Source organism: Tiliqua scincoides, chromosome 9 (assembly GCF_035046505.1).
Source record: "Tiliqua scincoides isolate rTilSci1 chromosome 9, rTilSci1.hap2, whole genome shotgun sequence".
In the NCBI taxonomy this organism is placed as follows: domain Eukaryota; kingdom Metazoa; phylum Chordata; class Lepidosauria; order Squamata; family Scincidae; genus Tiliqua; species Tiliqua scincoides.
In genome coordinates, this window is record NC_089829.1 from 19,690,178 (window position 1) to 19,717,091 (window position 26,914).

General features: G+C 45.2%; 1 protein-coding gene across 1 annotated transcript in view; it reads left to right on the forward strand.

The window, feature by feature from the left end:
• Positions 1 to 26,914, forward strand: part of PEPD (peptidase D) — a 183,662-nt gene that overhangs the window by 10,254 nt on the left and 146,494 nt on the right. Inside the window, exons 2-3 of the mRNA XM_066637314.1 lie at positions 3,856 to 4,039; positions 10,494 to 10,621. Of these exons, the coding sequence (XP_066493411.1) occupies positions 3,856 to 4,039; positions 10,494 to 10,621 (312 nt within the window). The remainder of the gene's footprint in view (positions 1 to 3,855; positions 4,040 to 10,493; positions 10,622 to 26,914) is intronic.

Here is a 26,914-nt window from a genome sequence, read left to right on the forward strand (position 1 = left end):
CTGTCCTTGGTCTGCTTATACTGTAAGCCTTAGAGAGGCAGAATTACAAACTTGAATTCTTTTTTAGGACCACTGTGGGCCAGGTGGGTATATCTTCTTGTGATTATGGGCTGAATGATTTTGGATGGCAGGCAGAATCTGGCCACTGGGCTATAGATTGCCTAGATAAAAAAAGCCTATAATATAGAATGTCACTCATTACATTTATGATGTTGAACTTCCCAAAGCTGGGTGGTGGTATTATTATTATTATTATTATTATTATTATTATTATTATTAAGAACATAAGAACATAAGAACATAAGAACAGCCCCACTGGATCAGGCCATAGGCCCATCTAGTCCAGCTTCCTGTATCTCACAGCGGCCCACCAAATGCCCCAGGGAGCACACCAGATAACAAGAGACCTCATCCTGGTGCTCTCCCCTACATCTGGCATTCTGACTTAACCCATTCCTAAAATCAGGAGGTTGCGCATACACATCATGGCTTGTACCCCATAATGGATTTTTCCTCCAGAAACTCGTCCAATCCCCTTTTAAAGGCGTCTAGGCTAGACGCCAGCACCACATCCTGTGGCAAGGAGTTCCACAGACCGACCACGCGCTATAATAATAATAATAATAATAATAATAATAATTATTATTATTATTATTATTATTATTATTATTATTATTATTATTATTATTATTATTTATTAAGAATATTTTTAAACCACTTACCAACAAAAAACTTCAAAAGCCAAAGAGTCAAGATAGTGTACTGGTTTGGGAGTTAGACCTGAATTGAGACCTGGAAGATTCAGGTTCAAATTCCTGCTCAGCTGTAAAGCTTCCTGGGTGACCTTGAGCCAGTCACTATCTCTCAACCTTGCCTATCTCACAGGATTGTTGTGCGGACAAAAGGAGGGGGGGAACTATGTACACCACCCTGAGCTCCTTAGAGGAAGGATGGTATTTAAAATGTAAAAAAAATAAAGTGGTTCATAGATGAAACCAAATAATTACAGTAGGCATCTATGGCGTTTCTGTTCCCAGAACCCATGTGTTGACAAGACAGACTCCATCTTGATTCCTGTATAAACTTGGTATGGCAACATTCTCAGTTCTGCCCAGAACAAGCTCTGTTTGTGTGAAATATGCAAGCTAGTTAAATCAAGGACTGCAGAAAGCAGTCAGAACTGGCTAAGATAGGACAGGTGCCAGTTAGAGGGTACTCGCTGAAATTATGTAGCAAATAGGGTACAATGCTGACTGAACTATATAATGGAACTGCTTATGCTCTCTTATGAGTTCCTAACCCTGTGGGGAGGGGGAACCACCTTTGTTCAAAGAATACAGCTTTCCTTGCCAAATCCATCTTTCAACTCAGCCTTCTTTATTTCCGCACATCACTCGTGAATGTAGGCTCAGAACCAGGGGGCTTCCCTCCTTCTGCTACACCTGTGGATGCAGAAACCTGCGGATAACCAAATCTGTGGGTTTGGGCACTCACCTGACCCCCGGACGTGACTGGAATGCACTTCCACTCACATCCAGGTGGTCAGGTGGGGTCTTCCACCATGGATTTGGAACCCATGATGAGTCAGATCTGCAGGTTCCAAATCCGTTGATAATAAGGCCCACTTGTAAATTGCTCCCTGTCCCAAAAGGGCTGACAATTTAAAAAGATGCAGAACTCAAGCAAACAACCACCAGAAAAAAAAAACATTGTGCTGAAGCGAAGAGGGACAGTTTCTCTCTCCTTACTAAATATAAAAGGGGCACCATTTGAAAAGGATGTGCCTCTTTGCCATGTGAGCAGGCAATTTTGGCTTCCTAAAATTGGTGTGTTGACATATTTTTCTCCAAATTTTTCCTGCAACCTCCCCCACAAAAAGCAGTCTTTTACTCAGTGTCCTTAATAGATGAACCTGGTTCAGCTTAAATAGACTGGTGTAGGCTTTAATCTGTTTTTCCCCCCTTTGTATTTCATTTTAAAATGAGACACTATATTCAGGAACATTCTTGTTCAGTGACAATTTCACTGAATGTTTTCCATCCTGCGTTGTGTTTTTCTGCTTGTCTTAACAATTCCTCAACATCTGTGCCTGTTGTCTTGTCGTGGGAAGGGTGGGAAGCTGTTCAAATTTGGGTTTGTATTTTTGTCAGGTGGACTTTGAGACTTTGATCTCTGTTAGGAATTGGCAACTGGGGTCCAGATCCCCCCCCCTTGTAGACATCCTTCCTGGACTTTGGCTCAGGCTCCAATCTCGAGGACCTTTCATGAGTGACTGTACTTTGCTCCAACTGAGATCTAGGCAAAGGGCACTTTTAGCCTTGCTCTGCGAGAACTACAGTGGAAGCGTTGACAGAGTCCTTTGTCCCATTGTCTACCTTGGCTGCATAGCTCCTGGGCTCCTGCTAGGGTAGTAGTAGCATGAAGCTGAGGTGCTTAAAGAAAGAAGAAAGGGGATGAGGCTCCTTTTCCTTGGCTCATGAGGGGTGAGTGGGTAGACCCCCCCCCCAGCCCTTGCCTGCTTGAAAGCAAGTCGCCACCAGGGCTCTAAGTAGCTATATTTGCATATCGGAGAAGTTTGACCTTTTGGCTTTGCAAAATTGTCTCCAAGTGTTATGGATTAATAGTTCCTTTATGTTGCGTTTGCCGCATGAAACTTGCCTTTGGACTTTTGCTGCTGAAGTCGCACTGGCGTTGGCTCTTTGCGGCTATAAAGCAAAGGTTACCTTTCAGACCTTGCAGTTTTCCAAGAAAACCATATAATAATTAATGCATGAGGGAACATTGCACTGGAGCAGGCTTGGGTCAATGTGGGTTGAGATACATAATATTTCCCTCATAGCAACAGTTGAGCATAGCAACAGTGCGCAGCTGAAGGCATCACCACTGTTTCTTCCAGAAAGACTTATATTGTACATGATGCGCAAAGACGGTTTTTTCAGGAATCCCTCCTGGACTGGTCAGGCCTGAGAAGTGAGAATGTGGGGTGCGTGTGTGTTGACATTAAAGGTGCTTGTGACTCAAGGCCAGTCAGGAGAAGAATCCTTGTGGTATTTGGGAAGGCATGTCAATTTTGTCAGCGACTTTTCTCTGACCCAACATGGCTTCAGCTGGATGAATGGATTGCCTCAAGAGCCCCATGTGATCTTGTACCTCTTCCCCACAGCTAAGGCAAATGAACAGCACAAATGGTAAAGGTGATGAACAAAATTGTGCAGAAAGAGAATGTACAAATTGAGAATGTACAAATGTGTGTGTACAAATCTACACACATTTTGTTTTAAAAGTTAGATCTATTCTTGGGTATATTTGGGGTGCTGACTCAAAAAATGGCATCGGTTTTGCCTGATTGGCTCTAGTTTTGGGGATTCGGCATAGCCACCTTATATTCTGATTCAAACAGCTTTCTTGTGAGGAATCCATGGCGTTGGCTTCCTCACGAGGAAGCTGCTTGAATCGGCATATAAGGTGGCTATGTTTTACTTCCAAAACTAAAGCCAATTGGGCAAAACCGATTAAATTTGTCCAAACATCCTTGGCAACATCTCAGCAACTGATAGATATCTCTGCTTGAAATAATTTGCAGGCAAGGACTTTGCAATTTTGCCCTTGCTCAGAAAAAAACTATTTTTGAGAGTTTGCATGCTCCTTTGGGAGCACTGGTCCTAGTGGAGGTGATATTTTACTGTCCTTCCAAATCTATCCCTATTTGCAATCTCTACATCGTACATGATTTGAGTTGTATCTTTCTGAAAGCAACCAATGGTGGCTTTTAAAACAATGCTAAATGTATATGCTAAACATAAATGTAAATGCTATGTATTGCAAGTATACACTAAAACTTTTCTCCCTTTGTAGGCCATCTTTTTGGTTGGGGAATGAAACCTTGAGAGTTTCCGCAGCCCTTTTTGCCCTAAACAGAACCCGTCTGTGTGAACGACTAAGAGCAAAACCAGACGTGCCCAAGAAGTCCATCATCGTCTTGCAGGGTGGAGAGCAGACAAATAGATACTGCACTGATACTGGGGTGATCTTTCGCCAGGTGAGTGAGCATCATTTTTACCTTTCTAGCGGCTGCTCACTTGCTCGTTCTAAAGAGCAGACTAAAGGTTCGACGACTCCCTTGGATATCTAAACAGTTTTGCACTTTTGCTGGCTACTTTCCATCAGCGCCATGAACAGGAAAACTTTTTATTTGAATCAAGTACATGTGCACTTCATGAGACACTAACAATTGCAACCACCTTTTTTATGTACCATCAAAATCTTCTTAAAAATAGCAACTTGGGCTGCAGCCTTTAACCAGCAGATTGACTAGATGAATCGATTGCAAACCTTTTACAATTGGCAAAAAAGAAATCCCAGGTTAACCAGGAGACATTTTTCTGCAATGTATATTTTATCAAAATATAAGTATTTTATTAAAAACTTCAGAGGGCAGGCACTATCTGAGAAGAAGCATTCTATCCTATTGCAGAGTAGGTAGAGCCTGGCTGGCAGTTTTTATAGGAGACAGTCCTCCTTTGTGCTCTCATAGGAGGGAATGCATCTTTTAAGATGATGCCTGCAGCAACATCTAAAATGCACCATCTAAACACAGGCAGCTTAATTTTTTTCCCTTCAATTTCATCCAGTGTAACTATACTCATTTTAAATCAAGGAAGTCTTGTTTGTTTGATCAATGTGTGGTGCAATCCTATGAATGTTTACTCAGAAAGAAGTTCTGCTCTTTTAAGGGGGGGCTTACTCCCAGGAAAATGCACATAGGATTGCAGCCTTAGATCTCCTTTAAATGGAGAGCCCTAATTGCAATGTTACTGGGTGATAAAATCAGTCTGTATATCAGCTGAACATGTTTCCACTCTTCACCAGCAGCTTGTATGCAACAATTTAAGACAAAGTATATTCTTAGGGCACCCTTGGGAATCCTGTCTAACACAAAAGGCAGTTATCTGAATATTGAGAGAGCCTCCCATAGGCTGAGCCTATAATTGTGCATATTCATAAATAGCAGTAAATTCAGCAAATATGAGGAAAACCTAGTTGCATTAAAAATGCTCCGTTATGCTGCAGGATAAAACTGACTTCTTTGAACCGTGTAAAAATTTGTCCTGTGCCATGGTGTCCATTCTTTCCCTTTATTCTCTTAACTGTAATTAGCATGTTATTAAGCACTTTAGTGCCTTCACAGATTTGCTAATTCATCCTTGCAGTGCTCCATTAAGAGAGTCTGGAGTGTAATCACTGTATTTTAGGCTGGGAGCCAAAGGGGGAGAGAGTGCCTTACCTGAGGCCAGAGACTTTCTGATCTGTAGCTCAGTGTCTTGTTTCCTGTTCTGTATCAGCTCTCTGTCTAAAACCCAGAATGTTTTATCTTCAATTTTGTTTCCCCCCCTTTTTGTTTGTTTGTAAAAATAATTTTATTTTTCCCTTTTTTAGCAAAAATGGCAAATCAAAAAGGCAGCACTGCATGGTAACGAAAACAATGTGCAGTCTCTGAGAGGTTTTCCTTTTACCAGTCCTTCCTATGTGTGAAATTAATGAAATGTGTCCATTTCATTGCATAGATCTCTTCTTCCAATGAGTGTTCGTAGATACCCAAAAGTTCAGAGAAACACCAGCAAATATTTGATGGTTGCCTAAAGGAGATGTTCACATTCCCCATTTGTAGTGCTACTTCAGTGTTGTGGTCAACAGACTGGTGCTGGTCTATTAGGCATCAGCTATTGGACCATGGTGAATTTCCAGGAAACAAACAAAATTAGTAACGCGGCACAGATATGGGCCTGGGAGAAATTGCTGGTTTGCCATATTAGATAGTTGGAGAAGCACTGCCATAGTGTATCTGTGTCAAGAAGGAACCTGTTAATGGCACTATATAAATAAATAAACTTTGCAGGTAGTGAGAAAGCAGTTCTTGTCCCAATGGGCTTAAATATTTAAAGTACAGCATAACTGTGTGTGTATGTGTTTGTACAAAAAACAATTTAAAAGTTAAAAATATATAACACTATACCAGCGGCAATTGTTCCAGAATAAGAGAGCAAACAAATAAAATATGGCTTATAAAATACTTTGCAACAATAAAAAAACCCATGTATAAGATTCTGCAGGAATACTCAGATGAGAAGACTCTGCAGCAAAGAAATGTTTTAAGGCCCTACCGGAAGGCTGCTTAAAGGGGAGCAATTGGTAAATCTGTTATTTACTTGTGATTGTTGATTGTGTGACTTTGCTGCTATCCTTTATGCACTTGCCTGGGAGTAAGCCCACTGAGCACAATGGGACTGACTTACAGGTAGACACGGTGCCCTCCTCAGTACGAAGAGAGACAGCTACCCCTTAAAGCTGAAAATATGGGGAGGGCTCCCCTGGAAGCCATACCTCACTTCTGTACACGTGCAAGTGCACACCCTCAAGTTAATGGCATTTCAGAGCGCTCTGGGTGGATCTGATGGAAGGAGAAGTCAAATGTGCCAGGCTAAAAGGCGGAGCAACACAGATACCTCCTTGTATCATTAGCTGTAGGGTCCCTGCCCTGGAGGGGCCTGGAGCAGGCTTGTTCTACCCCAGGGAGGCCTCAGATTGGCGGGAGGGGGTTCCAGCACCCTTGTCCTCCTCCCTAGCCAAGCTGCCAAACCTGGCCTAGGAGCAGGAGCTGTTCACCTCACAGCTCCCTACTTCACACTGACTGCCTCTCATCCCTGGCCTCCCTGTTTTATGGAGCAAGCCCGCCCCCTTTGGCTCCTCCCCTTCCTCCAATTGGGGCAGAAAAGGCCTTTCCTGTTCCTGGCTTGTTTTCTGCAATGTTCCTTGTTTGCCCTGCCAGCCCTCTCTGGCTGGTTGGGGTGAGCCAACCTGCTTTGCCCCCTTCAAGGGCAGGGAAGCCTCCCCACCCTGGGCCTGGGGTGCCTGCTCCAGGGTAAGTCAGGGGTCAGGGCATCTGGGAGGGGCCCCGACATTAGCCATGTTTTAGAAGACAGTTCCTCTGTGGATCAAGCAGGGGAAAGACAAAATAACTGCTCAGTGGAAGGAAGCCCTACCTTGTGCTTTCAGCAAGGAGACCTATGCAAGTGGTTTGTTTGCAAGAAATTGTGAGCCTCATTCCCTGTGATTGTGATATAAGCTGCAATCCTGCCTGCATCTCTTGGGAGTAAGCCCACATTGAACACAATGGGACCTATTCTGAGTAGGCATCATTAGGGTGGTATAAATGCTGATGGCCTGCCCCTTCTCCCTCCAATGGGAAGAGGATTAAAGCCGCCTTGGGCTTCTGGAAAGGCGGCATATAAATGTCTTAAATAAAGTGCTGACAAGAAGGATTCCTTTGGCTGTCCCAAAGGGCTCTCCTCCCTTCCTCCAGTCCCATCTAGATCCCAAAGCAAAATATTGAGCAAGACTGAGCACATTCACTTCTGTCCTTCCTGCTCACCACAAGCAAGAGGGCAGAGGTGGCTGCCCTGTAAACAGTGGCATCACTAGAGTTCTCATTGACCATCGCGGGAGGCCAGTGTATCACCCCCATGATGGCCCTCCTCCCATGCAGTGAGCATGGCAACACCCTGGGTGGTGGACATGGCAACGCATCATTGTCCTGCCCTGCTGGTTTTTTGGCTATAACTTTTGATAGAATAGATATATTTCAACGGAGTTTATTTCATTGCGTTCTGCAGGAAATTACGCCTCGAGTGATATATAAAATGATGGTATTATTCCTAAAAACCGCTATTTTAAAAATTTGGAAGAGTAGTGGTGTCACTTCCCCTGTGGCCTGCACCCCCCAGCAATGCTACTGCTTGTAAAGTCAAAAACAAAAAGAGAATGAGTTGTGGGGAAGGGGGCTTCACACGGAGACTGTCCAGGGCTCCTCGACAACCATGATAAGTTTTCCTGTTATCTGTTAAAAAAACACATGGATGAACTGGAACTTGTGGGATACAAAGTAGAAAAGGTGCTTGGATATTTGGTGGTAAAAAAAAATTCATGGATTTCTCACAGATAAGTGAACCCACGTGTTTGCTTCCAGCTCTGCCTTTATTCCTTGGGAAATTCCCATTTCCAAGTTTTGGCATTTCTGGTCTGGGTCTCAGGCTGGGCGGAAAGAAAATTAGTTTCTGGAGGGATGTATTGCTACTCCCTCTAGTGACCATGCAGGGGACGTGCAGTGTGGGGGACAGTCTCCTCGGCAAGGCTTCTGTCGAACCCAGAAGCATCTGCAGGAAAAAGAGGCAGAGATCTGTAGGATTCCAGCAAGGATAACATCTTCTGTGTTTTTTGAGAGCTCTGCATCTCCGCAGCCTCTTCCACAGTTGTTTTTGCTGAAATAGTGGTTTGTTTGAGACCAAGTGCTATCCTTTCATCTCTAAACCCCCCCCCCCCATTTTTAATTGCATATCGGCTATTATAGAAGATGCTCAATTTGCACAGAATCTCTGTTATAATTTAAATCGGTAATTATTTTTTGCAAGTGGACTAGGTTGAGTTGGTACTGCAGAAACTCTTATTCTTCTATGTTCTGTCACTGAAGGGAGGCTGTTTCCCTTCCAGTAGGGACCTTTCCCTTAGGAGAAACTGAGGATATGCAACACAGGTGTATTTGTGCAGCATTGAGATCCCTCCTCTGCCTTTCTCTGGGAATTTACCCTCTACTGTAGAATCCCTTGTTCAAGCATGCTTAATTTTTTCACATCAGTCACATGTTAGTGTTTTGGGGGATGGGGATCTTATCTATTATCCTGATAGTGTCATACTGTGCTTAAAAAGTTAGTGGTCTTATTGATTAGAAAATGCTCCGTAGTCTGATTCTTGCTGCTTGCAGTATAGCAGATTTGGTGTGCAGTATAGCAGACACAAGTGATTGGATGTGAAATTCCTCATTGTGCTGGAGGTAGCGATTGGGTTTGTATTTTGGTTTTTTCTTTGGGCCCAGTATGTGCTGATATGTTCACGGTGGCATCCGTCTTGCAGTACTGTGACTGAGATGCCAGCAAAGAGAAGCACCTGGCTGGGGACACCCCAGCAGCAAAGATCATGTAGTCATTGCTGGTTGATATTATGGTTAAAAAGAAGAGGCACAGGATGGCTCAAAATGCAGTGAATACAAGAACGCATATGAGTCAAAACCCCCACAAAATCTAAATATAGATAAGGACAGTGTCAAAGAAAAAGCATGAGAGGGCGAGAGTTTTCCTGATCCAATTAAAAACTGCAAATTGAGCCCAACAAAGTTGCTGTTGATGGCAATTAAAGTAAAATGGATAAAATGCTTAATGTTTTTCTCTCCAGTGTGAAATGATTAGGCCTGTGTTCAAGTGGGTAGACAGAAAGCCAGTTATTGGGCTGCTTGAAGGCTTAGTGGGCGTCACAGGCTGGGCACAGGGGTTCTATGGCAGCTGTTTATACTGCAGCCTAGCAGGTATTCAGCCACTGACTGCTGCTGGTGGGAAATGCAGATCCACTTCTAACGTTTGGACAAGTGGCTCAGGCATCCTCATTTTGTGCTGGTGTTGCCGATAGGGGGCTTGTGGGCCAAATCCTATCCAGTTTTCCAGCACCGGTGCAGCTGTCCAACGGGGCATGCGCTGCATCCTGTGGTGGAGGGGCAATCATGGAGGCCTCCTCCAGGTAAGGGAACACGTGTTCCCTTTCCTCAAGGCTGCATTGTGGCTCTGCCGGCACTGGAAAGTTGGATAGGATTGGGCCTTGAGGCTCATACAGTTCTGCTCAAACCCACCTGTGCGAGTCTGAGATAGTGCCCCTTCTGTTGATGCTGGAGCCTGTGAAGAGGGAGCTTTCCTCCTTGTGTGTTAGTTGGGCAGAGGGTGGGATAAGAAGTGAAGCCCTTGGGAAGGTGGCTTATGAACGTTAATTACTGATCTGTCTTTTGCAATGGGTCTGAATTCCCATTCCCTGAAATGGTGTGCTTCCAGAAACATTAATTTAGAATCAGGAAGATGACCATCTATAATCACTGCCACTCCGAAGCATTCCTTTCAAGGATTTGGCAAGCATATCTGTAGGCTTCAGTTGCCCGATGCTAAGATAATGAGGAAGATCTGTTGCATTTATTGGAAATAATTGTCCTCAGGCCACCAGCTTTTAACGCCAGCTTCTTTGGAGACCAGCCCTGGCCTAAGAGGACTGTGAGTGCAGCCCCTTCCCCTGTCTCTCAGGGACTGCATAAGATCTGTGTGTCCTGAAGGGAAGAAGGAAGAAGAGATACGCAGTCCACTGACTCTTATGGAGACCAGCACTGGCCTAAGAGCTTTATTAATTTTTTAAATTGTTGTATAGTACTGTACTTTTTAAAATGTTGCAAACCGCTTTGGGGGCCTGTTCAGCGGTAGAAAGGTGGGAGATAAATACACCTGGCGGATCATGCTGTCTGGACTTGACACCTTTCTGGATACCTATGTATAGATCTGTTTGCTTTTTAAGGTGTGGAGGGGAAAGCAAAGAGTGAGAACGGTGAAACACCTGTTCATTCCTTGTTCTAGGAATCCTACTTCCATTGGACATTTGGAGTCACAGAGGCAGACTGCTATGGAGCGGTTGAGGTGGATACTGGGAACACCATCCTCTTTGTCCCGAGACTTCCCGAAAACTACGCAGTGTGGATGGGAAAGTAAGAGATTTTCTTTATCTCTTGTCTGTATTGGGGTTACCTTTAAGTTCTCTCTCTCTCTCTCTCTCTCTCTCTCTCTCTCTCTCTCTCTCTCTCTCTGGTCATGCTACTGGCTTTTAAAAGTAATGTTCTGTTCTGGGGAAGGGACTGACACTTCTTCTCTGGATGCTACAGAGAGCTGAGAGGGAACCGGCTCCTAGGGCTGGAGAGAGTGAGTGCCTGAGCTTCCAGTCCAGTATGTGAGGGGAGAGCAGTACTCCTCTCAGCAGTACTCCTGCTTCAACCATTGCCAGATCAATTCATGTGGTGAGACCAAAGGGAGAGAGGGTGGCAAGTATCTCTCCATCAGCTTTAACTTGAGGTTTCTGAGGTGTCATGTCAGCTGCGTCCCTCTGGCAGTGGGCATGCTGCTACAGTTTTATTATTCCTTATCCAGAATGCTTAGGACTGGAAGTGTTCTGGATTTTTCTGGATTTTGGAATATTTGCATAAACATAATGAGAGATCTTGGGGATGAGACCAAGTCTAAATGTGAAGTATGTTTCAGATACCCCTTGTACACACAGCCTGAAATTTTTAATAATTTTGTGCAAGAAACATACATTGAAGCATGGTTTCTTGTTCTGTTGTGAATGCATGACTAGCGAGAGAGGTTTTTTTTCTATGTAGATTGTAATTAAAGGCAGCATTTACTTGCAGTATCAGTTGCACAGAGATTGAAGTGATTGTGAGGAAAGGATACCTGTGAATAGCTCCTTTTGAACATACACAGATTAACTGAAGGAGGAAAAGAAAGTGAGAGCCGGGCTGCCTGCTGGACTGAGTTCCTTAGAGATGACCTGATGGAAGAGAAGGAGAGGATTAGCAGGTGGTTAAAAACAGGCACCTGGGGATGGAGGCTTTTTGAAGAGAGGAGTTACAAAGCTTAGGGGAGAGAAAAGAAGAGAAATGACCTATCGTTTGCTGGGTAGACCAGAGTCTGATGCCATCCTGCAAAGTGAGACCAGGCTGCTCTGCTTCAGATCCCTGGAAAAGAGGGAAAGCACAGTCAATATGGTCCCTTTTCATGGGTAAGGAAAATAGCTTCTCTCGGGGATAAAGGCAGCTATTGGGACAAAAGACTCTCCAAGAGGGAAGAACCTCACAGACATGAACAGAGTGGAAGTCTGTAGTTGGGTGAGAGACTACCAGAATTGACCAGGAGGATACTTTCAGTGGGGAAGAAAACTCCAAAGTCCTGCTTCGAGAACAGGGCTAGTTATAGGACTTTTAAAGAATACAAAGATATTCATGGGTGAACAGTGGGATCTGGAACATCTCCTGGATGTCCGGGAGTTTTCTTGGGCTTGATAGAGTGTGTCCTCCTAGCTGGGCACAAAAGCTTAATTGCACCCATGTTGGAGAGGTTCCTAAGGGCCAAATGTTTGACAGAATGTGGTCTGCACCCATTCTTAGGTCATTGATGGGAGAGGCTTTCTGGAGAAGGAATCTAAAAGATTGTTCAGGTGGCCCAGCCATTGGGCAGTTAATGTATTACTCAGGAATACTTGGGCTTGCAAATGAGATTAAGCCCAAGATGGGGAGTCCGAATTAGCAAGACCTTCAAGGAAGGTGGCACCCAGATGCACTACATTGCTACAGCTCTCCATTCTGATCAATGGTCCTTTATTAGCATGATGTTGATCACAGTTTGCTGTGCCTCACTTCCTCCAGGGCAAAGTCCTGGCTGGCTCTTAGGAATGTCAGCTGAGGAATCAAAATGGAGTTAGTAGAGAGTAGCCATTTGTCCTGGGGACTGGAGAAGTGACTGGGGATCATTTCAATCAAAAGGCAAGATATAAATCGTTATGTTTCGAGTCACCTTGAGAACCTTTCTTATGGGAGGGGAAAACTTGGACAGAGGCATAACTAGGGTGGATCCTTAGGGGCACCTGCTCCTGGCATATGCCAAGGGGGTGCTCATATGCCAAGCAGTGTCATGTGACATCACTGCCCCAAGCACCAGGGCAGTGCGTTACGCCCCTGAGCCTGGATACAGATATTTTAAATAAACTGCATAAGTTATATTAGCAGTGTGACAGTCTGAAATGAATATTCTTGTAACAAGCTTACAAATATACACAGTCTTGTTTCATTTCCTCTTGCTTCTGCTCTTCTTGATTTTGTTTTTTCTATACCTGTACATACACAACTACCCATGCATGTTATGCTCCACCTACCAAGGAGTTCGGTTTGTGCATCTGCTGAAGTGCACTGTAGTCCCTTAGAGCTTGCTCTGAAACGAGTGTGTCCGTCTTTCAGGTGCCACGCGTTTTTTGTGTCAATCTGAAATGCATGACTGTTTTTTGTTTTCCTTTTATATTTTCTACTTTGCATCCGGAAGAAGAGCCTTGAGCTCCAGTTGCACTGGGAGCTTCCAACTAATATTGGCTTGTGCTGTTTTGGAGTTCCCAAAAGTTCTCTCGTGACAGCAATTTTATCCCCTGCTGGGGACGGAGAGGGAGAAGTGGGGATCTGCAGTTCTTTAACACTGGGATGTTGCAGAACTTGGTGACTCTCAACTGGCTATAATTGTGAAAATCTGTGCAGAAATAATGGCCACACCAAGGTTGTGGAGCTTGCTGCGGAGGGGACCCAGCATTTCAGCTTTTCTCCAACCTTCAAGCAGACTTGCAAGGAGTCGTTTCCTGATGGCTGCAGTTGTCAGCCTGTGTGTTTTGGCTTTTCCCAAATTCTTGTGCAGTTCTCTCTTGAGCTGGTTGGCAGCTTGGACCCACACCGATCGTCACTCATTCTCGTTGAATCTTAATTATATTTATGCTGTGCCTAACAAGTCGTCCGTTTTTTTTTGGTCTCCGCACAGTTTCGGGAATCTGGAATTGTTTCTAATTTAATACTTTGCCTCTCTCAGATTGGATGGCTTCTAATTGAAGCGATTACTCTTCTTTAAATGCTAATTTCAGACGGAGGCTGTGGTTGCAGCCATTCCCACGTGGCAAACTGTGTCAGATAGACCATATGGCGGGGAGGGCTTTTCCTCTCTATGCAAGGAGAAATATTGGTTTTTTTTTTGTGCTGCTTTGCCTTGAGGATAGTTGTGCTTTGATTTTCTTGAAATCCTCTGCAAAAATGTGTACTGTGCACTGAGTTTTGGGATGGTGAAAATGCACACCTGTCTAGCAGTTTGGTTTTCTATCTTTTTACCAGGCTGCAGTGGTGAATTTTTAAATGCAAGCACTTGTCATGCTACCACCCCTCCCAGCCTTGTCATTCTACCACCCTCCCCCCCCAGCCATGCCCAACTCTACAATAATCAAAATCAACTTGAAGTGTCTTCGTTAAAGAGTTTTTCTTTTCCCATCTCTCTCGCTGAATAAACACTCATTAAACCACAGCTCTTGGCTTTGAATAAATAGCGGAACAATTATTCAAACAAACCAGGGTTTTCCCCAGGCATGGGAGGGGAGGGAGCAGCCCTCAGTTGTGTTTGTGCCTGGCCATGTTCCTCTGAACCAGCCCGTGGAATGAGAGCCTCTGCAGAGCTGGGCTTTGCAGTTTATTTTTTTTTTTCTGAAGTGTTGGCACCCCCCTACAACAGCTCCTGTGTGCAGAGCAGGGTAGTTCACCACGCAAAAGGAAAGAGACCTTTTTTGGTTGCTGCTGCCTCCTGGTCTCTCCTGCCTCCCCATCTTGTGATTTTTTTTGTCTCTCTTATTTAGATGCAGTGTGTTCAGAGACACTTTAGTGCGTTCCTTCAAGCTATTTAACACCCTCTTAACTGACGCCTGTATGTGTAATTCTTTTAACATATTGCAAGCAACAACAACAAAAAATCCTCCGAAACCTCCCGCCTCGCTGTGGAATTTGATGCAGAGTGAGCTGCTTGTTCAAATGTTGCTTTTTGGCCATCCGGGGTGTATCATGTTCCTTGTTCCTGCTGCACGCTCTCTCTGCTGCTTCCGAAAATCAGTTATCAGTGTTAAAATAGAACTCCGCTTGCAGATGGACACGGTGCTAGATTACAAATTTGATTACGAATATTGCAATTATCTTCTCCTCACCAGCTGCATTTCAGGGCTCTTGCTTGATTGTGTACTTGTCTCCCAGCCAGCAGGCTTTCTGAAGACTAATGCAATATAAAAATAATCATTGAACATCATACCTGTGAAGGGGGCATATATTGTGAGTCGTGCAGAATGGAGGAATCCGGGAGGGGGGTGGTGGTGTGGGGGACGGCAGACCTTCCCTGGGAAGGAAGTTGTTTCAGGGCCAAATGAAATGTCACTGTCAGCGTGGGCAGTGCAGCTGCCTGTTTGTGTCTTTGTAAAATAGCACAAGTAGGACGACTGATCCAGATCAGAACCCGGGAGGAGAAGTGCCTTTCACAGATATTACGTGAAAGTAATAATTCTGTGATGGGTAGTAATGCTCTTTCATAGGTATTATGTTTACCCTTCCTCCCCCCCCCAATTCTTGCTATTTTACAAAGGAAAAACCAAGAAGGCCACTGTGTAGTTGCATAGGCTTCGCCTGTTGACCCTTATTTCCATCCCCTTTCTTCCCTCTCTGTCAGTCCTAGACTGTAAGCTCATTGGGGCAGGGGACTACCTTCTCGTTCTGTGAAAAGTGCCATGTACCTTGATGGCACTATATAAATTATTTAGTTTGTCTCACGATTATCCATGGCTTGAGTCGCATCTCAGCTGGATTATTGCAGGTGGTCTAGCGGGGCTGCCCCTGAACAGCATTTAGAAATTACAGCCTGTCCAGGATGCTGTGGCTGGAGAATGGGATGACACAGGACTTGTGAGTGAACCATATTACCCTAAGCTTGTAGGAGTTATGCTGGCTGCCCAACTGTTTCCGAGTTCTAGTTGAGGTGCTTATAATTCCCCAGTTTCCCTGCTGTATCGGACTTCAAAGGTATCTTGGGAGCTGTCTTCTGCCATATGTATCTACCCACCAGTTAAGGTAACTGAGGGAGACTCTGCTCTGTTACTGACTGGATTTCAGTTGGTGAGCACATGGGACGGAGCCTTCTTGGTGGTAATTCTCGAACCCCTTGCCACAGCAAACTGGGATATCACCCTCTCCCAATTTTTTGAAGAGGATGTTGGGCATACCTGTCCATCTGGTCTCTGGAGAATAGGGAGGCCTGGTGAGATTCTAGGTGCTGCTTGACAGATTGACTGTGTCTGTTTCTGTAACAATGGGGGTGTGTTCGTGCTTTTTTCCCATGTGCTTTAGATATTCCTCGCTTTTGTTAGTTACCAAGACTGGAGGTGAAATATAAATGCAAAAGCGTAAAATTGCAAAACCAAATTATGTGACTCATTGGGCTTTGTTCTGTTTTTATTAATTATTTTTATTACTGTATTTAAAGGGCAAGCGAGAAGCTTACAAAATAAATAAATAAAATGCATTAGGTTGCCCTGATGCACAGAGCAGTGTGAGCTTCAATAGGGTGCCTCTTAATTTCATCAGGGAGGACCCACCCTGTGTGTGCCGTACATGCCCCTCCTCCCTTCCACGTACCTTGTCCATCACTCCTTTAGAAACAACTAAGACATTTGTCTTTGTTTCTGGAATGGACTGAGGCACCATTGCTGGCCACAGTTGCTTCTAAGCAGTAGAGGACTGGACACATGAATGCCTGATTTGGAAGGCTGAAGCCTGCATCTCTGCTTCCCAGCGCTTGTAGCTCCATTTTTGTTAATTAATGCTGCATCTGCCACTTACCTTGCCTTAATTGTAACTGACAGAACGAGCCACTGTATTGATTAAAGTTATTTTCTGAAGCAAAACATACTGTACAGCAGCTGGTCTTGTATGCCACATATGGCAAAATAACTTAATTGCCTTGCAGGGAAGTATCTCTGGCTTGGAATCTCCTGGAGCGAGCCACTATCTGCACAGGACTCATCTTACTGCGGGTTTTTCTCTTAGGGAGGGTGCGACTTTGTGCCTCCTAACTTTTCACTTTGGCAGGTGTCTGGTATGTCACAGGGGTTGGTTCATGTGGCTTCTGGCTCAAGCACAGACTAAGAAGGATAGGAAGTGGGCGAACCTGTTGCCACAAGTCTGATGTTTGAATTTTTTTTTTGCCGAAAAACAGGCAAGGAACGAATCCTTTCATGCTGGAGTGTCTCCTCTTTCCAAACTTTTTTACAAACCTTTAGGGTCCTCCTGCAGGCAGCTGATGTGGTCCAGTGTGGGCATAAGCTTTCTGCTTTTGTTCTGCTGTGAGCGATTGGGTTTACATAAAGACTTTGAGAAGTGCGTTTGCATTTCTACCAAGATGTCGGCTGGCATAAAGCGATGGCATCGCAATGAAATTGTGTTGTAGCATGGATTTTCCAATGTCTAATAAGCAAACTAGGGTTGCCAGGATTCCCGAGACTTGAACCCTGAGATGTAGAGGTTCATGCCTGGCTGGTCCAGGGTATTGAAGGTCACGAGGATGGAGATGAGGTCCAGTCACTCAGGGAAGGAACCTGATGGACATTGAGTGGGGGGGGGGACACAGGGGCAAACTGCAAAATCATCAATTAGAACATTCTTTCTTCATCCCCCCCACAATATTTTTGTTCTTTCCTGGAAATGCTAATGAGGAGGACATACCCTCACACACAAGCTTCAGGTTAGATTCTGAGATTTGGAGACTGCAGCCAGCGATTTTAACCTTCTTCATTTCACAGCACACTGACAAGGTGCAAACCATGTCAAGATACACCATCAGTTGTTCGAAAATTGACAAGCGCATTGCACTGCCAGCAGGGGGGATGGGGACGACTTGGCGCACATCCCCAATAGCTCTACTACTAAATGATCCTCCCCCAAACTTCTGCGGCACACTTGCGGACCATTTGTGGCATACCAGTGTGCCGCGGCACAGTGGTGGAAAAATGCTGCTCTTGTTCTTCCTACAGCTACGTTGGAGCTACTGAGTGTCTGAACCAGGTCCTGGCATCTTCAGAAATCTAAAACCCAAGGACAGTCACGGGATAAAGACCAGCGTACAGGTTGTGCTTCCACACTGTGCAGTGTTACATGTACAAGGTGCTTTTCCCATCTTCATAGCACCTGTCCTCAGAACAGCCCTGCAAGGTAGACTGCTGTGGTGGTGAAACTGAGGCTGCACAAGAATTAGCACAGCAGAGGCTGTGTGCCACTGGGGCGGAGGTGGAGATTCGAACTTAGGGCAACAGAAGTTTGCTCTCCCTCCCTCCATGGGACCATGCTGAGGCAGGAGTGATGTACCCCTGCTAATTGGGTAAGAGGCACTTTTTCAAGTGGGTGCTCCTTTTTATAGCAGGGGGAGAGTAACTGGCCCACCTCACCCCAGCACTGTCTGTTCTAGTGGCCGTCTGCTGGTATTCCTTGGCATCTTTTTAGATTGTCACCCCTTTTGGGACAGGGAGCCATTTAGTTATTTGATTTTTCTCTGTAAACCGCTTTGTAAACTTTTAGTTGAAAAGCGGTATATAAATACTGTTAATAATAATAATAATAATAATGTACCTCCTATAATATTTTTGGCCTAGGTGGCAGAGAAATGTGTTAACTACCTAGAATTCCTCCTTTAACTTTGCTTGGCTGTTGCTTTCATGCTATTTTGTGATGCAGAGCAATAAACCTATAATTGGATTTCAACTGTATTGCCGAGTCTCATATTTCACTGTGGGGGGGATGGGGACAGGTGCACCATCTGTGCCTGTCTAAAGATTCAAAGCTTATTACCTGGAACAAGGCTTGCCACTATGGCAGCTGCCCCACGCAGTGCTCCATTTTCCTGCCCCTGGCCCAGGCAAGAAATCCATCTGAAGCTTTATATCCGATTTTTTGCCACCAGCCGCCTCTGCTTGGTACCCAGTGACCTTTGCAGAAGGCACCCGCTACCTGTTTGTGCAGGGAGAGGCTCATAATCAATATCTCACAGTGAGAATTGGCAGGTCACGTACAGCCCAATTTGGTGGGGCTGGCGTCATCTTGCTCCCTTTTTCTCTCTTGCCTGGAACGTTTTACAAAGCTGTACATGGAAGTGTGTGTTTGGTGTGTCTCTCTTTCTAAAAAAAAATAAATTTGGCAGTGTCAGAAACATCTGTTAGTGCCTACTAAAGTCTCCCATGTTGTTCTTCCTAGCCTCGCTTGACACCCTCTTGTTTAGTTAACACTTTGCCATCTGTGCATCTGATGTTACCGTAACGAGAAATGGAGTGTGTGTTGACAGCAGTAGTGTCCCTTTTGCCTTGCTCCAATTTCTCATGCCTTGTTGACAGCTTCCTGCTTGGCTCAAGTGGGTTGCCATTGCATGTCCCTTTCCCATTTCCTTGAAAGTTTTCTACGCTTTGAAAATTATGAAACTGAGGAGGAGTTTTCTCGAGTGCATGGGGTTTGGATTCTTTTTTTTTTAAAGCTGTGTGTGTGTTCCACTGGCTGTGTGTGAAAACATTGAGAACTGTTTAGTTGCAACCCTTTGTCTGCTTAGTTGCAGCATACACCAGCAGAGTTCTTTGCATGCAGTGGTTATATTTCAGAGCAAGGGTTATCACAGGTAGAGTAATCAGTAAACAGTCCTAGTCAGCACAATGAGCAGTCAGTCCATCAACAACAAATCCAAATCCGTTTTCCAAGATACACAGTCAAAGTTCATTCCATGGTCAGTAACAACATGTATATACTCACATCCAGCCTCCCAAGTTACTGGCAGCAGTTCAGTAGTCTCCTACTGCTGCACTGGAAGCTCAACAGACCAAACATTAAGTAGTTGGAGTGGCCAATCAGTGCAGGCTAAGCCACACCCAGGGTGAGGCAGTCACAGGTGTTTGCTGATCCTGCTGACTCCAGCAATCTGCACCTGTTCCTGAACCACCTTGTTGGCTGTGTTTCTGCCTTATCCAGAACATAGACCTGACAAGAACAGACAAAGCCCAGCTCTCCCTGCAAACATTGGGAATATTAGATTAGAGATTTTCAACCAGTGTGCCGCAGGTGTGCACAGATCTGCAGGTGTGCCACTGGAATTTGGGGGGGGGGTCATTTATCAGCAGGGCCATTGGGGATTGTGAGCTCCCGGCCAACTGTGGTGTGCCTTCTCAGGGCCTAATCCTATCCAATTTTCCAGTGCTGGTGCAGTCATGCCAGCGGGATGTGCACTGCATCCTGTGGTGGAGGGGCAGTCACTGGGGCCTTATGAAGGTATGTGAACATTTGTTCCCTTACCACAGGACTGCATTGTGGTTACACCAGAGCTGGAAAGTTGGATAGGATTGGGCCCTCAGTTGTTTCAAAACTGATGCTGTGCCCTGATAATTTTAGAGCCTTGTTTGTGTACGGTGAGATGAGAGAGGTTGAAAATCCCTGGCCTAGATTAATCAGTTAGAACTTTTCAATAGCCTAACACAAACCTGTGTGTGGCTACTTGGAAGTAAGACCCACTGGGTTCATATATAGTAAAATTTACTATGATTTACATAGTAATCAATAAAGGATTCTCTGTCCTCAAAGGATTCACAATCTTTAAAAAAAAGCACACCAGTAGTAACCTGTGGAAAAGATGCCATGCTGAGGTGAAGACGGGACAGCTGCTCTCCCCTTGCCGAATATAAGAAGACACCACTTTAAAAGGTGCCTCTTTGCCTAGTTAGCAGGGGTTAAGCTTGCTTTACTCCCATATAAGTAGGGTGCAGCAGATTCTTGGTTTCTCCTAAAGCAGGGGTGTCCAAACTTTTTGACAGGAGGGCCACATCATCTCTCTGTCACTGTGTCGGGGGCTGGGAAAGGAATTAATTTACATTTCAAATTTGAATAAATTTACATAAATGAATATATTAGAGATGGAACTTATATGAATGAATGAAGGTCTTGCAATAGCTCAAGGCCTATAAAGGGCCTTGCACAAAGCAAGGCCAGCCTTTCCTTTGCTGCTGCTGCTGCATCCCAAATGTGAAACAGCAAGCAGTGAGTCAGGGTTGCCCTAACACTTCCTGGCACCTGAGATGGTGTGCCAAATGCTGTCTGGTGATTTGCCAACCTTGTTTGAAGGAAGAGGGGGTGGAGCAGAAAAGGAAGTGTGCTGGAGAGGAGAATGGTGGTCTAGAGCATTGGGCACTCCAGTCCCACCACTCTTCTATCCCTCACACGTCTCCCTCCTCTCCTCTTCCTTTTACCAGTCCAGGCAGTGGGGAAAACAGCAGTGGGAGTGAGTGGGAGTGGGCAGCCCAGCCAGCCTGCTCCCTGAGGCAGCCACCTAAGTTGGCCCCGTGGATAGGCCAGCCTTGAGGAGAGGTACATCCAGCTAAAGCAATCACAGCACTACATTAATGAAACTTATTTTTTGCATTTTTATACCACCCTTCTTCCAAGGAGCTCAGGGTGCTATAAAGGTTGCTCCTTTGATCCTTACATCAACCTTGTTGTGAGACTGAGAGAGAGTAACTGACCCAAGATCACCCACCCAGGAAGCTTCGTGGCTGAGCGGGGATTTGAGCCTACATTTTCCAGGCCCAACTCCAAACCGCTAGAACCCCTTTCATTGGCTCTCAGCACGGATCTCTGATAGTTCTTTTTCGTATGCACTTATCTTCTCCACTTCCACCCCTCCCCCCCCAGTTGACTTCCAAAGGACATAATTTGTGATTATCAAGTGACAGAAGTGTTTACAAATGGCACATATGCCGCATGCATTTAGGATTTCCCCATCTGATTTTGGAGGCTGAGGGTTTTGTGGCTTTTGCATGTCTGCATGTTCTGCTATGACTTGCGTTGAGTCTACTGTGGCTTGTGTGGCAGGAGCCTCCTGCAGCTCAACCACCTGCTTAAATGTATGCAGTCTGTCATATGTGTGGGGAAAGGCAGAAAACCTTTAATCAGAGCAGAACCTTTTCATCAGACTTGCTAACAATTAAAAAAAAAAGAATAGTGACTTGATCCTTGTAGGTTTTTATTGCACAGGCATTCCTATGTGCATATTATGCCTGCCTTTTTTTTGAGTCATGTTCAATCTTATTTAAAGCAAAGCACTGCTTGTAGCTGCATCTTTTTGCTAATGCATGGAAGGCTTAAATCGCTAAGCTGATGTACCGTCAGTAAAACCTGTGGGTCTACTCTTCATTGAGTGCAGGCACGCAGTGCCTTTTGCCCAGCTCTCTGCCACTCGCATGCCGCCTTAGCTTTGAAGTCAGCTGCCACTTGATCTCCGTTCATTGTATTTAAGCTGTCGCGGGTGTGTGACAATGGCAGCCGTACCCAGAGGTGGCCTTTAACAAATCAAGATTGGAGGCGACTCCTGCAATTGGGCCTTTTTGACACGTTCATTAGGCGCATGCAGGTGGCCAGGCTGTCAGGAAAGGCTTTTGTTTCTCAGCCCCCATGACAGCGTGCTAATTTAGTCTTTCGCTTTCTCCAGGGAGCCCATTAAGCGGGTACTTCAGTCTGACTTAACGGACAGTGTCTTTCTCAAGTTTTTCCCACTCGCAACCTTTCAGCGTGTCCTTGTTTGGTGAGAGTGACCAATAGGATGCATGTGGACTGCACATGGAATCTTCAACTCAGTGTACTAAGCCACATGGCGCAAATCTTCCATTTGCATGTATGCAACTTGTATGGGTGTAGGATGCTGCTTGGTATCCATTGTGAATACCTTCTGCATTGTTTACTTGTTAAAAGCAGTCTTTAAGGAACTGAATCTTTGCCCAAGCACTGCTTGATAATTCTGTCTTATGTTGTGCTGCAGTTGCTCTGGATCTTGGCAAAGGCACAGAATGTGAACGTAGGTACGCTATTAATTTCTGGGAATCTTGGCTTTTAGTGTGATTTTTTTTTTTCTAAAGGCAGCATTCTCCAAACTGGAGACCACTGTGTCCCGTAAAGGTCCTCCCTGTCCCTGTCCCACTTACTTTCCCACTGTGTTTCTTTCAAGCTGATGTGGGCATGGGGATTCGCTGGGTAGTCGCATCTATTGCCCAATGTCCCAGAAAGCTGTGCAGCAGGATGTCTGGGGCAGACACGACTGCCCAGAGTGTCCCTGTGCCCAGATCAGCTTGAAAGAAACATGGGGATGTGGCAGAATGGTAAGTGCCACTCACGGGTGGGGGGGGGGAGGACTTTTTCCAGATCCCAGATCTGGCCCATGGGCTAGGATTTGGAGAGCACTGTTTTAACGTGTTGGTGTGTGGGCACTTCCGGTCCCAATTTTTGAAGTTGGAGCATTTGCTGAAATATATTTTTAGTGACTGGGGGCAAATGGCAATAATGTCAGGTTGTTGTTTTGCCTGAGACAAAGCCCTACCTTGGTCTCCTTGTGTCCCTCGTTACTCATCTTCTGGTGACATATCAGGCTCATGCTTGAAGAATCAGGGGTTGGCTGGGCTGGGTGAGCTCTCTGCCAGAAACCGACTTGGGCTTCCCTGGATGCCAACCCTGAGAGCAAAAACTCAACCCCTGGCTAGTGCATACAGAATAAATTGTGTGTCCTTTTATGCAGAAGAAATGTTGCAAGTTGCCCAACTTCTGTGATTTATTCAGGATGCAGAATTCAGCTTCTCTGGCACAAAATGTAGATTGCCTGGATGCAAAGCTTCAGAACTGTTTAGCATGTGCTTAGGCATATAGTCCCACTCTCATTCCAGCTACCTCACTGTTACTGCCCCCCCCCATTCTCTTTAGATCTGTCCTCCCTTTAAATGATTTCCAATGTGAACTGGTTATTGCTTTTTCTTGTTAAGGGTAGTGCATATCCTTTAGAATAGAAACTGCTCTGTGTTTTGCCAAAGTGCTAAAGGGATAGATTTAATTAAGGATTATTGATAACCTAAACAAATGAGCCTGGATAATGATTTATTTCAGACTCTCTTCCCATTTTAGTGTTTCAGTAACTGGTTTGTATTTAGTATGTTTTACAGTTGCCTGCTTGAGAATGGAGCGTTCCATTGTCTTTGGCTGACGAGATGACATTTAAATGACTTTTCTTTTTGTAATTAGAATTTAAAAGAACAAGCTGCTCTTCAACTTTATATGCTTAGTCTTTTTTGAAGGGGAGGAGAACCCATAATGTCAGAAATGAAATTCAAAAAAATGTAATTAGAATTCGATTGCTTGTGTTGGAAGGAGAGCTCCTGAAACAGGCTTTCTCACTACATTTTGCCTCAACTTTTGGTAGCTGTAAATCATCGTAAGTGCTTTCGCAGTCTGAATGCTGTCTGATGCTCAGCTTGTGTTCCAGGCAAGTGCTGGTCCTTAAGCACTCATGTCAAGAGGGTTGAAGTTTGCCTTGTTGTGGATGCATACCAAGTATCTTGTATAGTGCACAATTCACTTTATGGAACTTGTTGCCACAAGATAGAGATGTGGTTGGTGACTCTAAGGACACAGACAAATTTGTGAAGGAGGTGAAGTGTGTCATGGCTCCTCTATAGGGGACTGTTGTCAAGGGGTTTTTGAAGTGGGGGCACCAGTTGGCAAGGAGAGAGGGCATGGTGACCACCAAGTCTGCTGCCTGCCTGAGGTCCTGAGAAGGGGAGCTCCTGCCTGGCGCTGAGGTCCCTGCAGGTATAGGCCCAGGTGGCTATGTAGGGCTTCCCACTTGGCTTGTCTCCCTCTTCTTCTCCCTAATTCTCAGAGCAGAGGCAGGGAGGGGGATGACAGCACCGTAATCCTCAGAATTGGGGCTTTCTCCAGCCTCCCAGGGCTCTGGAGCTTCTCTTTCAGTCAGCCTCCATTCCTCAGCCAGCCTTTTCTCAGCCCTTACCAACTCCTTATATTCTCATAGCCTGGGCTAGTCCCTCTTCCCTTCCTCGTTCCACTCTCCCTGTGGGTCCTGTGCTGCCTCCTCCCAGGAGGATGGGAAGGCTCTGTACAGTACAAGGTACGGTACAAGGTACAGTACTTGCCTCAGGACAGGAAGACTTCTGCAGATACTTACAGCATGGGCAGGTGTGCTTTGCTCAACTGTCCAATGGTCCATGCCCTGCCCAACTGAGGCCTTCCAGCCCCCCCCCCCAGCATATACCTAGCCATGGGCTCACCCAGCAGGCCGCTCCCTGAGGGCGCAATCCTAACCCCTTATGTCAGTGCTTTCCAGCACTGGCATAGCGGTACCAATGGGACATGTGCTGCATCCTGCAGTTGGGTGTCACTCACAGAGGCCTCCTCAAAGTAAGGGAATGTTTGTTCCCTTACCTCAGAGCTGCATTACCCTTATGTCAGTGCTTATGTCAGGGGTTAGGATTGCGCCCTGAGGCTGCTAACTCTGACCCCAGACACTGCTGCAGCCAAGATGGCATCCTGTCTGAGCTAACACTGATGGAGTTGGTGCCGGAGAATGCTTCCAATACGTATGTGCCCTGCTATGCAAGGATAAAGGGGGAAGGCTGAGGAGGAGAAGCCTCAGTTGAGGCTGTCGGTCCAATTAGGGCTGCAGCCCAGAAAATGGAAGAGGAGGTGAATGATAGCAAGTCCTCTCCTGTTCCGAGGCCAGGGAGGACCAGTGCAAAGTCTCTTTGTTGACGGACATGAAGAAAAAAAGTTGAACTGTGTGCCCTGAGAAAAGTTGGTGTTAAGTGAGAAATTACTATACTGTAGTTTGTCAGTTGAAGGTTCCCATGAGGTCAGATCCGCTGGCAGAGGAGGCTCCCCACTGCATCTCTGGATGATATACTACCTTAATGTGGTGTTCCTGCAGCCAGTCTCTGCTGAGACACAGTAATTCTGTTGTGTCCCTGCGTCCAGTGTGATTGGTCCATTCAGAGGTGGCCCAGGTCCTTCTGGCATCAGAGGTGCTGTGTCAAAAGTTTCCCCCTCCCTTACTCAGTGTTGATCTTTCTTCTCCTCCTCCCATTCCATGGTTTGGAAAAAGAAGGGGTGGATGGACACTTCAGTCCTTCAGTTTCCTCTCCTTCGTGCTTTCTTTTCCTACTGTGTCCCCCTTTATCAATCCAAGGACTGGGGATGAGAGTTGATAGGGGCTGCCCACCTTGGTCCACTCCAAATGTCTTGTGGATGAGCTGATACTTGGTTCATTCAGTCCCTCCCTATGTTTGTGCTCTGTGAAGGCTGCCTGGTGCATCTCTGCCTGAGTGCTACCAATTGGGAAGCATACCCAGCTCTATGGTTTGTGCAAGAAAAAGAGGTAGATTGGGGAAGACTTGAGACTGGGGAATTCTTTGCCTTGCACTCTGCACAAGACAATCCTTTTTTTTGGTAGCAGGGCTTGGAATAGTGAATTATGAATAGAGTGCATCAGTTGTCAGAAGCTTGGAAATGTTGGCATAAAGCTTGTTTTGTGGTAGTATGAAAAAAATTGATTTGGTTCTCATTGCTGCAGTTTTCAAACTTTTGCAGCAAGATGTAAATGATGATTTCCGAGTGGTGATTTGCAGCGTCAGGGAGCCTGCAGGCAAGAGCTGTAAGTACGCTTTTATTGCTTTACGAGTATTTACAGTCTTCCAAGCAGAGTCTTTAAAAAATAAAATAAAAATAAAGCTGGGCTTATAACTGAGTTTTTAATGAGCACCAAATGAGATGGAAGAAAGGGATGGGGAGATAGCAAAAATTTTAAATAGAGGAATAATTAACAGCATGAAGCCATGAGTGACGCTTAGTGCAAGTCCGTGAAATGGGATGCCAGAAATGAATTTGGGGCTCTTTTTTAATGATCTGTGAGCAGTAGAAACCATCAAAGAACTCTGGATGGCTGATCTACAGTTCTTTGCTCTTCTACCCATTTCCTGTGGGGTGCTGGGAATCCATCAAGCTTTCTCTTTCAACACGACTGATTTTTCTTGCAAGTTGATCCTGTAAATAGAAGGGAGGACCTCGAGGAATTCTCATTTTTGTTTCTGCAAAGATTAATCCCTTTCCCCCTGCACCGTGTTCTTGAATAAAATTCCTTCCATCCCCCAGCTGCCCTATGGGAGATGACAGCTATCATATGGGGGTGCTCTCAGAATTTCTTCCCAAAGAGCCAAAAGTAGCAGAATTGGGCGAGTAATGACATGTGGCTTGATTTTAGGTTGTGTATATGAAAAACCCGTGTAAAAATATTACTGTAGTTTCTCGCTTGACATGTTCATTTTCTTACCTTGTGGCATAAAAGTATAAGCTGGGTTTGCACACAATGTGAAATGATGCTTTTGTGTTAAATGTAGCTGAGAACTCATGCATATTTCACCTCCCACATGCACATGAGGCAAACTTTGGTTAAGGGTGACTTGCCTACCTTTTTTTTCTTTTTGTCCTGTCTGCTCAGGAGTTAGGGCACAATCCTAACCAGGTCTACTCATAAGTAAGACCTAT